General features: G+C 40.1%; 1 protein-coding gene across 2 annotated transcripts in view; it reads left to right on the plus strand.

The window, feature by feature from the left end:
- DRP2 (dystrophin related protein 2) overlaps positions 1-13895 on the plus strand; it is a 98956-nt gene that overhangs the window by 59182 nt on the left and 25879 nt on the right. For both annotated transcript variants that reach the window (XM_006901146.1, XM_006901145.1), the window contains exons 5-9: positions 8492-8760; positions 9122-9268; positions 9735-9813; positions 12525-12585; positions 12894-12955. In XM_006901146.1, the coding sequence (XP_006901208.1) occupies positions 8492-8760; positions 9122-9268; positions 9735-9813; positions 12525-12585; positions 12894-12955 (618 nt within the window). The remainder of the gene's footprint in view (positions 1-8491; positions 8761-9121; positions 9269-9734; positions 9814-12524; positions 12586-12893; positions 12956-13895) is intronic.

The following is a 13895-nucleotide window of genomic DNA, read 5'->3' on the forward strand; positions in this document are numbered from 1 at the left end:
TTCTTCCAAGCTTTTCTCTAAAGAAGTTTAAAGTCCTTGTTTTTAGTCCTAGGTCCTTGATCCATTTTGATTTGGTTTTGTGTATGGAGTGAGTTGTGAATCTTGCTTGAGTTTTCTGCAGATAGTATCCCAATTTTGCCAACACCACTTGTTAAAAAGGCTGTTGTTTCGCCACTTAACTGATTTCATTTCCTTGTAAAAAATGAGTTGACCATAGGTAGATGGGCTGATTTCTTTGTTCTCAATTCTATTCCATTGATCTATGTGTCTGTCATTATACCACTACCATGCTGTCTTGACCACCACAGCAGTGTAGTGGGATTTGAAATCAGGGAGTGAGATGCCTCGTACCTTGTTTCTCTTTTTAAGGAGTGCTTAGCTTATTTGGGGCCTCTAAGACTTCCAATACAGTATTAAATGGGAGAGGTGATAGTGGGCATTCTTGTCTAATTCTTATTCTCTAAGGGAATGCCTTTAATCTCTCTCCATTGAGAACAATGTTGGCACTCGGGTTTGCATATGTACTTTTTCCTATGTTGAAGAACTTCCCATCTAATCCTGTTTTATTGAGTGCTGTAATCAGGAAAGGGTGTTGGATTTTTTCAATGGTCTTTTCTACATCAATTGATAGAATCATGTGATTCTTGATCTTTGCTTTGTTAATGTGATGAATTACTTTGATTGTTTTTCTTATGCTGAACCATCCTTGCATACCTGTTATGAATCCCACGTGGTCATGGTGAATTATTTTTCTTTGATGTATCGTTGGATTCTACCAGCCAGGATTTCATTCAGAATTTTTGCATCAATGTTCATGAGAGATATTGGCCTATACTTTTCTATTTTGGTGGTGTCTTTACCTGGCTTTGGTATCAAGGATATGTTTGCTTCATAGAATGAGTTTGGGAGAATTCCATCTTTTTCTATTTTCTGAAATAGCTTATGTAGAACTGGTGACAGTTCTCTGAATGTTTGATAATATTCACTTGTAGAGCTATCTGGTCTAGGGCTTATTTTGGCTGAAAGTTGTTTTATTACTTTTTCAATTTCTTCTTTTGTAATGGGTCCGTTCTGGTTTGTGTCTGTTTGTGTCAGTTTAGGTAGGTTGTGAATTTCTAAGTATCTGTCTATTTCCTCTAGTTTTTCATAGTTGTTTGATTATAGTTTTTCACAATATTCCATTGTTAGCCTTTTTATTTTTAGCTGGTTCTGTTGTGACATTGCTTGTTTCATCTTTTATTCAGATTATGTATGTTTTCCTTCCTTTCCTTTCCTAGTTTTGCTAGAGGTTTGTCAATTTTATTGACCTTTTCAAAGAACCAACTCCTAGTTTTGTTGATGGTTTCAATAGTTTTCTGTTTTCTATGTCATTTATTTCTGCCCTAATTTTTATAATTTCAGTTTTTTAGAAGGTGTTGGGTTTTCTTACTGTTCTTTTTCAGTTTTTGGAGATGTTGAGTTAGAGAGTCAATGGTCATTTTTTTCCTGCTTTTTGATATGTCTGCTTATTGCTATAAATTGACCTCTGATTACTGCTTTGACTGTTTCCCAGAGGTTTTGGTAAGTGGTGTTTTCATTGTCATTTGTTTCAAGAAACTTTTTAATTTCTTTTTTATTTCTTCTAGTACCCACTAATGTTCAAGCAAGGTGTTGTTCACCTTCCAAATGTATGGTTTTTCCTCCTTTATCCTCTTGTTAGTAATTTCTAATTTTGTATCATTGTTATCTGAGAAGATGTTTGTATTATTTCTACGTTTTTTAATTTATAGATGCTTGCCTTGTGACCTAAAATGTGACCTGTTCTCAAGAACACTCCATGCACATTGGAGAAGAAGTGATACAGTGCTTTTATTGGGTGCATTAGCCTATAAATATCCATGAGGTCAAGTTGGTTTATTGTGTGGTTTAATTCTTGAGCATCTTTGTTGAGTTTTTTCTGGTGGTTCTATCTTGTCTTGACAGTGGTGTAATGAAGTCTCCAATGACTATAGTAGTGTTGTGTATTTTGTTTTTCTGTTTTGTTCATGTTTGCTTTATATATTTTGCAAGTCTTTCATTTGGTGCATAGATATTTATTATTGTTATGTCCTCTTGTTCTAGTGACCCTTTAAGCATTATGTCCTTTGTGATGGGTTTTGCATAGAAATTTATTTTATCAGAGATTAATATCACTACTCCTGCTTTTTTCTGGTTGCCATTTGCTTGGTATATTTTTCCCCCAGCCTTTTATTTTTAGTTTTTCTTTATCTTCATTTTTCAGGTGTGTCTCTTTTAGACAGCATATTGATGAATTTTGTTTTTTATCCACTCTGCTACTCTTTTCCTCTTCAGTGGTGCATTTAAACCATTCACATTCACTGTGATTATTGAGAGGCAAAGTTTTATTGCTATCATTGTATTGAGTTCTTTTTGGTGCTATTGCTAGTTACTCTGGCCCATCCTGCTTTCTGCGGCACCTCTGTAAGAAGGATGTCTCTTAGTGTTTCCTGCAATGCTCGTCTTATTTTTACAAACTCCCTTAGGGTCTGTTTTTCTGGGAATATCTTGATCTTTCCTTCATATTTGGTGGACAGTTTCGCTGGGTACAATATTCTTGGTTGACAGTTGTGTTCTTTGAGTTTTTGATATATGTCATTCCACTGTCTTCTTGCTCACTTAGTTTCTGCTGAGAAATCAGCACATAATTTCATCTGCTCTCCCTTATAGGCTACTCTTTGTTTCTCCTTCCCTGCTTTCAGAATTCTCTCCTTATCTTTGGTTCTGGCATATTTGACTATGATATGCCTTGATGCTTTTCTTTTTTTTTTAAATTGTTCATTTTTCTACTAATTTATTTATAAAATTCAAAGACAAATTTGAACAAATTCTTTGAATTTCCCTCACCCCCCACTCATCAAATTGTATACAACCCAATGATTAATCCCCTTTTCCCCTTGCACCTCCACATCCTTCTGCTTCTGGTCTCTCCCACCCCTCCTGGATCCTTATACTCATTCTACAATAACGGTTTTATACAATATTTATCGCTATGGAACTGAGTTCGTTCACTCAGCATAATGCTTTCCAGTCCCTCCCAAGTTAGGTAATAATTTTCAAAGTTATTGCTTTTGCATGCTGCATAGTATTCCATTGTAGATTGTACCATAATTTCTCAATCCATTTATTTTTGGTTGGACATTTGGGCCGTTTACATCTTCTTGTGATGATGAATAATGCTGCTATGAACATTGTTGTATGTGATCTATTCTATATGGTGTTCACTCAGCTTCTTGAATATATATTCTCTCATTCTGCATTATGTCTGGGAAGTTTTCCTCTAGTAATTCTTCCACAACTCTTTTGGTGCCTTTACTTGATTCTTCTTGTTCTGGTGTTCTGTTGATTCACATGTTATTTCTCTTGATGGTGTCCCACATTATTCTTAAGTTTTCTTCTTTTCCCTTCCTTTTTGTTTTTCCTTTTTTGCTCTAGCAGATCGGTGGTGACAATTCTATCTTCTGTTTCACTGGTTCTGTGTTCCATCTCTTCAACTCTGTTCATGTGTCCCTCCATCATGTTGATAGCATCTGAACATTGGACCTCATATTTTGGACCGTGATTTCTTGTTTTTCCACAGCCTCTAATGCCTCGTTTGTTTTATCTGCATTGTTTCGGATTTTTTTTTAAGCTCCTCCTGGATTTTACTTGCCATCTTCTGTAATTCTTCAGGTTTGTTTTTTACCCATTGCAAATCTTAAATTATTGTTATTTTAAATTCTGTGTCAGAAAGCTCGATCAGATTTTCTGGCTTCAGGAAATCCACTGATACTGTTTCACTTTGGGGAGGGGGGGTGACATCTTTCTTTGTGCCTGTGTAGATTGTGAAGTAGCCTGCCTCTTATGTGACATTGCTATGGTAGAGGTTTTTTTCATGCCTGAGGCAATGATAGATTCTTGATCTTAAGTCACTGTTTCAGAAAGGGTGGGTCACTTACATGGCCTGTGTTTCTCTCTGAACTTCTAACCCAAGAGAAGTTTCCGTTCAGGGCCTGTGAAAGCAGTCTTTTCTTTTATAACTATTGCAGCTCAGTCAGATTGAAACGTTCTGGAGTAAAGGCTGTTAGTTGACTGTACATGAGGAGATGCAAGGTGAAGCATGGAGGCTCAGGTGCAGGGCACAGGCATGGACACAGGACAGCCATAGACACAGGGCAGGCATGGGCACAGGGAACTGGCATGAGTGCAGGGCACAGGCATGGCACAGGGCAGACACAGGCACACGGAAGGCATGGGTGCAGGGTAGGCAGACGCACGGGGGGTACAGGCACAGGTCAGGCACGGGCACAGGGCATGGGCACAGGCACAGGGTATGGGCACAGATGCAGGGTATGGGCACAGATGCAGGGTATGGGCACAAGTGCAGGGTGTGTTCCCAGACTCTTGCTCACTGTGCACACATGAAGACTTTACTCAAATTCCAGGTGTCCTGGATGCTCACCAGCTGGGCCACTCCTTGTCTGGGCCACCACTGTCCAGCTTCACCCCGATCCAGCTTCACTCTTGGTCCTGCTTCACTCCTGGTCCAGCTTCACATCCCCCTCCCCATTATGGTATTTAAAAAATTTTTATTTAATATGTAGTTAGCAAAGTATTTGTCATTTCAACAATCTTCCAGGGTATAACTAGATTCAAATAAGGCAGCACAGTAGGACTGCTATTGGTGACATCTGCCTTCTTCCTTAGACCAAACTAGTTCCACTGCTGTCAAATCGATTCTGACTTCTAGTGACCCTCCATCAGGTTTCGAAGGCAGTAAATCATAATGAGAAAAGATTACCTCATTTTTCTCCAAGGAACAACATCTGAATCCAACCACAGACCTTTAAATTAGTGGCCCAATAAGTGTGCTACACCAACAGAACACTTTTACTCTTCCTCAAAAAAGGTTCTTAACTTTTTGACCAAAAGAAGGTTATGAATACCACCTGGAAGGATGTTCCATTCAGAACTACCTTTCCCCAATGCTGCTTACCTTCTCACCTTACTTATCCTTCAGCAGTAGGGCTACTATTTAATTGGCTGAGCAATAGACTTTAGGAGAAGCTCAAGAGAGAGCAGAGACAATTAAAATTAGCCCGGAGCTTTAGGCCTTTTAATCTGCTTCTGAGAAGAGGCCTGAGGGAGGAAGAGGAAACCTACAAATTGGAAGACTAGGTGGGAAATTTGGTCAAGCTATACTAACTTCTTCTGGATTGGGCCTTCAAAAAAATCTCTCTTTTTGAATAGATATGGGTAGCAAATATGAATGCAAAATCATACCTCAGAATCTTGTGACTATGAATGATTTGTCACTGCATCTCTCAAAATATTTGACTCACTATTCACCTTGACTATTTTTCTAAACGATGGGCAAATCTTCAAGGTAAAGTAAGTAGAAAAAGGTATGTGAAACTATAGGTGGATACATGAATTTATACGTGTGATAAAATTGCACCAAAATAAATTCACACACATAAGGACATGTGAAACCAGAAACCAGAATAAAATTAGTGGTTTGTGCTAATGTCAATATCCTGATCAGATGGTACCATTTAAGGAAACTGGATAAAGGGTTCCTAGAATCTTTATAATTTCTTATAACTGTATGTGAATCTACAATTATCTCAAGATGAAAATTTTAATTAAAATTAATTTTACCTCCTTTCTGGTGGTGACTCCACATGCCAACATATCTCTTGCAAAAGATTTCCTTCATCTGTCTCCAGAAGAGAAGAGGAAACACAAGAAGAAGTGTCTGGTGCAGAGCCTTAATTCCTATTTCATGGATGTGAAATTTCCAGAATACTAATAAATCACCAAAGTAGTCAACCGCATGCACAAACAATAGTTTTGTGTGTTGGCTGCTCCACTGTTCTCTGTCAGCCTATAGGAGGAAAAGCAAGGCTTACAGAAGGATGCTCTTCCTGGTGAAAGAAACAGTAAGAAAAACACATTGGCTCTTTCCAGGCAGCGCGGTGCGATGGGCATCTCCCGGGACAACTGGCACAAGCGCCGCAAGACCAGGGGCAAGAGAAAGCCCTACCACAAGAAGCAGAAGTATGAGCTGGGACGCCTGGCTGTCAACACTAAGATTGGCCCCCACAATATACACACAGTTCATGTGAGAGGAGGGAACAAGAAGTACTGTGCCCTAAGACTGGATGTGGGGAACTTCTCCTGGGGCTCTGAATGTTGTACTCGCAAAACAAGCATAATTGATGTTGTTTATAACGTTTCCAATAATGAACTGGTCCGAACCAAGACCCTAGTGAAGAACTGCATAGTGCTCATTGACAGCACACCATACCGCCAGTGGTACGAGTCCCACAGTCTTCTCTGTGACCCCTGGGTCACAAGAAGGGGGCTAAGCTGACTCCTGAGGAAGAAGAGATTTTAAACAAAAAGTAGTCAAATAAAATTCAGAAAAAATACAATGAAAGGAAAAATAATGCAAAAATATTCTAGAGGAGCAGTTCCAACAGGGCAAGCTTCTTGCATGTATTGCTTCTCAGCCAGGCCAGTGTGGCCACACATATCGTTATGTGCTAGAGGGCAAGGAGCTGGAATTCTATCTGAGGAAAATCAAGGCACGGAAACACAAATAAATCTCCCTCCCATTTTAGCACATGTATTAAAGGTGTTTATTCTAAAAAAAAAGGAAAGAAAAACACATTGAATCAAGATCAATGAGAAATTATCTCAATAAACAGAATTTTGGACAAAAAGATAAAATTAAATTAATTTGAGCTTGAACTGAACATGCCAAAAAGTCTCACTTATCATTCATGTAAAAATGTATTTGTATGTGTACCAGGAAGAATTGACTGACACTGAAAAATTTCAGGAAGTACCATAGGAACAGGAGGAAGTAGAGGCTACAATGAAGACATTGGCAAAAAATAAGGCCTCAGGAATCAATGGGATACCAGTTGACTTGTTTCAATTAAAAGATGCAGCCTTGGATGCTCTCACCAGTCTATGCCAAGAAATTTGGAGGATGGCTGTCTGACCAACAGATTGCAAGAGGTCCATACTTGTTCCCACTTCTAAGAAAGGTGATCCAATTGAATGTGGAAAGTATTGAACAATATCATTGATACCACCTGCAAGTAAAATATTCCTGAAGATCATTATAACATGGTTGGAACAGTACATAGATAGGGAACTGCCAGTTCAAGCAGGATTTAGAAGAGACCATGGCATCAAGGACATCCATTGCTAATGTCAGACAGATCCTGACTGAAAGTAAGGAATACCAGAAGAATGACTATTTGTGCTTTTATTGACTATGCAAAGATGTTTGATTGTGTGGATCATGACAAGTTGTGGCTGACATTGAGAAGGATGGGAATCCCAGAACACTTAATTGTGTTCATGCAAAATCTATATCTGGACCAGGAGCCTGTTGTGCGAACAGAGCAGGGGAGCACTGCATGTTTTGGAATTGAGAAGGGAGTGCCCCAGGGCTGTATTCTCTCTCCATACCTATTCAGTCTGTATGCTGAGCAAATTATCAGAGAAGCTGGACTCTATGAGGAGGAGTGTGACATTAGGATTGGAGGGAGACTCATCAATAACCTAAGTTATGTAGATGACACAACCTTGCTTGCTCCAAGTGAGGAGGACTTGAAGCACAAGTTACAGAAGATCAAGGAATACAGCCTTCGGTATGGATTGCATCTCAATGCCAGGAAAACAAAGATTCTTACCACTGGACCAATAGGCAACATCATGATGGATGGAGAAGAGATCCAAACTGTAAACAGCTTCATCTTGCTTAGATCCACAATTAACACCCTTGGTGCCAGCAGTCAGGAAATAAGCAGACACATTGCAACGGGAAAATCTGCAGTTATGGATCTCTCCAAATTATTGAGGAATAATGATGTTAGTTTGAGGACCAAGGTGTGTCTGATTCAGGCCATAGGCTTTCCGATTACTTGCTATACATTTGAGAGCTGGACAATGAATAAGGATGACAGAAGAGAATTGGCACCTTTGAGCTGTGGGGTTGGAGAAGAGCACTGAACACTCCATGGACGGCCAAGAGAATGAACATCTATGTCTTAGAGAGGGTGCAGCCAGAGTGCTCTTTGGACGCAAGAATGATGAGACTTCACCTCACATACTTTGGACATGTTACTAGGAGGTGCTATTCCTTGGAGAAGTGCATGATGTTGGGAAGGATGGAGAGTCAGCGAAGGAGAAGACACTCAACCAGGTGGATTGACGTGGTGACTGCTGTAATGGGCTCTTGTGTGCCAGGAAGTATGGCACAGGATAGAGCAGTGTTCAGATATTTTGTTCATAGGGTCGCTATGAGTCATGCTCAACTCAACAGCACCTAACAACAACAACAACATGTGTTCATGGACACACACACACATTTATGAAGGGCTGTCTTTCTTTGTCTTTCTCTGCTCCCTGCGATACTGATACCTGACTGGCCTGACCTTCCAACCTTCCCTTATAGACACCTCTCCCAGGCAACAGGTCCAGAATCTTAGCCGCTTTGTATGGAAGCAGGCAACAGTGGCCAGTGAACTGTGGGAAAAGTTGACAGCACGCTGTGTGGACCAGCACCACCATATTGAGCATACTCTGGAGCAACTGATGGAGATCCAAGGGGCAATGGAAGAGTTGAACACTACTCTGATCCAGGCTGAGGGAGTCCGAGCTACATGGGAACCTATTGGGGATCTCTTCATTGATTCACTCCCGGAACACATCCAGGCTGTTAAGGTATGCAGGTCTCTCTCACTTGACAACAGTCCACTCTGAGACATGTTGGTCTTTTTAAACCTCAACAATGATCTTGCTTCTGAGACTGTATTGTCAGCTTCTTCTACAACTGTACATCCTTCTATTTATGCTGCTGAATTTGGAGGCTGGTTTGACTGGAGTCTCCTCTCTTCTCTTTCATTTGGTGTTTCTTAGTGGAGGAGTGAGAGGAAGTAAAACATAGGTCACTTGTGCCTTTGTCAAGTTTCTCTAATAGGCAAATGCTGAGGTTGTGTTGTTGAAACAAAACTTCTGGGTATGAAGTGAGTGGCTAAAGGAATCATTCTCTACTGATTCTATGATCTGGGTTCTGGTTCCACAGCTGTTCAAAGAAGAATTCTCCCCCATGAAAGATGGAGTGAAGTTGGTGAATGATTTAGCTCACCAACTTGCTATTTCTGATGTGCACTTGTCGATGGAGAATTCTCAGGCTCTGGAACAGATCAACATCCGGTGGAAACAACTACAGGTAGAAGTGCAGCCTTAAATGAGCGAAGAGGAAGAGCCTCACTAGGCCTAGGCTGGTGGGGAAGTTTCTTCAGGCCCAAATTAAAGGAAGGGTATATTGAAATGGGGCCTACGTGGGAGAATTGTTATTATAGAATTTGGGGCAGGGAAACATAACTCAACCTCAAATTTGTAGGAAATGAATAGAATTAAACAATGAGAGGGGATCTATCGAAATTTGAGCACTCAGGGTAGACAGGGACAGATGATAAGTGACTATGGCCGGAATGAAGGCTATTCTTTTCTGACACTTTGTGTGCTATGGGACAGAGAGGGATTGGGTGACCGGTGGAGGAACAAGAACTAGAGAAAAGCCTGTTCATGAGGGAATATCATTAATATACCCAGAGGTGCCTAAAAATCCCACGTTAAATACCTAGAATGAAACCACTTACATCTTACCTGCTACTTCTTTCTTCTTTCCATAGGGGTCAGTTAGTGAGAGACTTAAGCAGCTCCAGGATGCCCACCGGGACTTTGGGCCAGGCTCACAGCACTTCCTCTCCTGTAAGTGAGTCAAGCTAGGCTTTACTTACAAAGTCTCTATCTCCTTCCTAAAAGAGTCAACTATTATTCTGTGGGGGCCTGACTGGAACTTATTGTACCTTGGCATCCAAAAAGCAGTAAGAGTAAAGTCTCTCAAATCAGAGAAGCCTAACTCTGAGTCATCGCTCTTTAACTGAATAGTTGTGCAAGCTTGGAAAAGTTGCTTAACCTCTCTGGGCCTTAGGTATCAGTTATATAAAAAGACAGGAGGAAGTGCATCGGAAACATGTTCTAGGTCATAGGATTGTAGCATTAAATTGCTTTATTAATTCAACAATATTTACTGACGGTTTACTATTAGCCAAGTAGTGTTCTAGGTACTGGAGATATATCAGTGAACAAAACAAACAGAAAGCATAAGACTTGTAGAGCTTACATGTATCCAATGAGTGAATTCAGATGATAAATGAGTAAAATATGTTGTTATTGCCATTGATTTAGAACCTACTCACAGCTGACCCTCCAGTGGGTTTCCAGAGGCTGTAAATCATATGGAAGGAGATGTTCACCTTTCTCCTATGGAGGAACTGGTGGATTTGAACTGCCTGCCTTTGGCTTTCTATCCACTAGGCCACTAGAGTTCCAAGTGAAAAAAATATATAACATCAATTAGTGGCAAGTGCTATGAAAAAAAATTAAAGAAGAAAATGCATGAATAAGGAATGCTAGACTTAATGGAAGGAGGCACTGCACTTTTCAGTAGGGTGGTTAAGAAGAGCCTTATTGTAAAGGTGACAAAGGAGATGAGGGGAAAGCATTCCAAGAAGAGGAAATAGCAGTTTCTAAGATCTTAAGTCAGGGTAATGCCTGAGGGACAACAAGGAAGTTGATGTGGAAGTGAGCAAGGAGAGAATGAATGAGGCAATGAGGTCAGAATGGTTGCAGGAGAACAGAGCATGGAGAGCTATTAATATTTTAATAGGACCAGGGTGTTGAGAATAGATTTTTTTTAAAAAATAATAGTGGAAGCAGTGATACCTGTAAGAAGGCCTTTTGAAATCATTCAGGTAAAGGATCATGGTGGCTCAGAGCAGATCTAGCTGTGGAGATAATAAGGATAATAACCAGTAACAGTTGCTATTCAGTCATTTCTGACTCATACCAACCTCATATATGTCAGAGGAGAACGGCATACAATAGGATATTCAGGGGCTGATTTTTCAGAAGTAAATTGTAAAGTCTTTCTTTTTTATTTAAGGAGCTCTAACAAATAGGAAGGTTATATTTCATGTCATTTTTATATATTACATTTAAAATTGGTGATGATGTTTAATGGTTGACAACTTTGTGTAATCTTTTTATTAACCACAAATATAGGTTTATTGTTATTTTAGTGAAAATTTACAAAGAGATTGGTTTTCATTTATTCATTCATATATATTTTCCTCCATCCCCTTCCCCCAATTTATAGGCCTTTCTTTAAAGGTACTTCTGATTGAACTCCAATTGCCAACCTTTGGGTTAACAGCTGAGCACATTAACCATTTGTGTTATGCAGGGACATCAATGAGAAAATATAGAAGAAAATTAAATATGCACACAAAATATTTACCATAGTGTCTGGCACATAGTAAAATTATTACTGTACTTTACATTATATAGGAAATAGATTTTTTCCTTGGAGGCAAAGATGGTAAAACTTCATCTCATCTACTTTGGGCATGTTGCTAGAAGAGGCCATTCCTTACAGAAGGACATCATGCTTGAGAAAGTGAAGGGATGGTACAAGAGAAGGCCATCAACTAGGTGGATTGACACAGTGACTACAGTAATGGGCTCACGTGTGTCAGAGATAGTGAGATTTGCACAAGACAGGACAGGGTTCAGATCTGTTGTTCATAGGATCACTATGAGTTGTACTTGACTCGATGGGACCTAAGAACAACAAACAACAATATATAGATGATGATGATCATGATGATGATGATGATGATGATAGCTATTATTAAATAGAGGATCAGAAAAAGAGGAGTACTCTCAACAAGATAGTTTGACAGAGTAACTACCACAATGGGCTTGATCATGACAGAGATCATGAGGATAGTGCAGGATAGGGCAAGGTTCAGATCTTTTATTCATAGGGCCACTTAATGACATCTAACAACATTAGAAAGCATGCTGCTATACTTTCAGAGTGTTCCGCAACCCAGAGAATGTGCAACCAGGAGGTTGACAAGGTAACCTGGGCCTCTACTAGGACATTAAGAAGAGAAAGACATGGAGTACAGAAAGGCATGCTTTTCCAGAGCTCCTCGTTGAAAGTGAAATAGGCAATCCCATTTATTATTGTCCTATAGGACTGAGAAGTTTAACTTTTTGAAGGAAGCACTTTGAGTCCCATAAGGAAAGTGGGATCCACTTCACATCTACAGCCACACTCTGCCCACAATTGAATGGGTAGAAATGGCAAACTACATAGGGAAAGAAATTACTAGATTACCCAAGGCCAAGCATTCCTTTGACCTGTTTCTGGTATGTTAGACTCTTCATCCTTTGCCTTAACAGGAAAGAGAGACATTTGTTTACTAGAAATTGTGGTCTTGTTCTAGGAGCAATGAAAGTCAGATATCCCCCTTTGGGCTTGACCACCTTTTTGCAAGGGTAGAATATGATGGAGTCCAGAAGCCTGAAGGGCACTAGTGGTCAGCTTTCTTTCTCTTTTCCCTTACCAGCTTCTGTCCAAGTTCCCTGGGAAAGAGCAATTTCACCTAATAAAGTTCCCTACTACATCAAGTGAGTCACCATCTGAATCAGAGCTGGTCATTCACCCACCTATCCTCTCTCTCACTTTTTTTTTCTCTCTGTCCCTCTTACTCTTTGTCGAATTCCTCCATCCTGTCAAATTTTTCTTCCTACTCATCTCAAGAGCACAAGATTCTATCTGGGAAAAGATGAATTCCTTGAGCTTTGGCGTCTTCAAGGTTCACCCTTGATTCCTGAAGCTTCTTGAATTCAACCTATCACTGAATTGTGGGTGGGCTGGAGGGTGGGTTGGAAGGAAGGTGATGTGGATCCTGGTGCTATTGATACTTTTGTTGTAGCCACCAGGCTCAGACCACATGCTGGGACCATCCCAAGATGACTGAGTTATACCACACCCTAGGTAAGAATGTGGGGGTTCCTGTATAGGGTGGGAATGTATACAGAAGCCTTTGTCTTATATGAATATAAGGGAATTCCACTCCACAAGTGGTAAGGATGGAAATGAGTTCCTTGTCTAATAATCTTTTTTCCTTCCTTCTTTCTCTGCACCTCATTCAACTAACTCCACTCAGAATCTCTCGTTGTCATGGAGTTGGAAGAGACTCATAGCTGACACTCCAGTGGGTTTTTGGGAAGCTATAAATTACATGGGAGGAGATGGCCCATTTTTTACCCATGATGCTGCTACTGAATTACAACAGCCAGGGAGGCACCACCTTTTGGTTAGCAGCACAATTACATACAGACTATGCCACCAGAGTTGCCTATATTCAACAAAGTCCTCTGCACTTTCTTCTGAACCATTAGGAGATTATGCATATAGATGTGCAGTTTAACCCTGAATGGCACTACCAAGACTGCGATGATTGTGACTCTGTGTGCCTTTTCTTTGGATACTAATGGAATCTCATCAATATGTTTTAAATGTTCATGTTGTTGCCTGTGACATCATTCATTTTCACCACAATTTCATTGTGGTGTTCCATTGTACACACCACAGCTTATTTAGCCATTCTAAGACGGCTATCTAAGTCCATCTAAGATGGACATCTGGCTTGTTTCTGGTTTGAAACGAAAATGAACAATGCTATTAAGAAGTTATAGTGCAGTTGTGCAAGAACTCTTCCAGAACATATTTTTCAGTCTAAAATAAAACCAAAACCCAAACCTGTCACTGCTGAGTTGATTCCAATTGATAGTGACCCTATAGAACAGAGTAAGTTTCGAAGGCTGTAGGCCGTTATGGCTGCAGACTGCCACATCTTCCTCCAGTTGAGCAGCTGGTAGATTTGGACAACTAACTTTTTAGTCAAAAACTGAGCACTTCACTCCTGTACTAC

This window comes from Elephantulus edwardii, unplaced genomic scaffold (assembly GCF_000299155.1).
Source record: "Elephantulus edwardii isolate Elephantulus edwardi_28Jun2011 unplaced genomic scaffold, EleEdw1.0 scaffold00310, whole genome shotgun sequence".
NCBI lineage: Eukaryota > Metazoa > Chordata > Mammalia > Macroscelidea > Macroscelididae > Elephantulus > Elephantulus edwardii.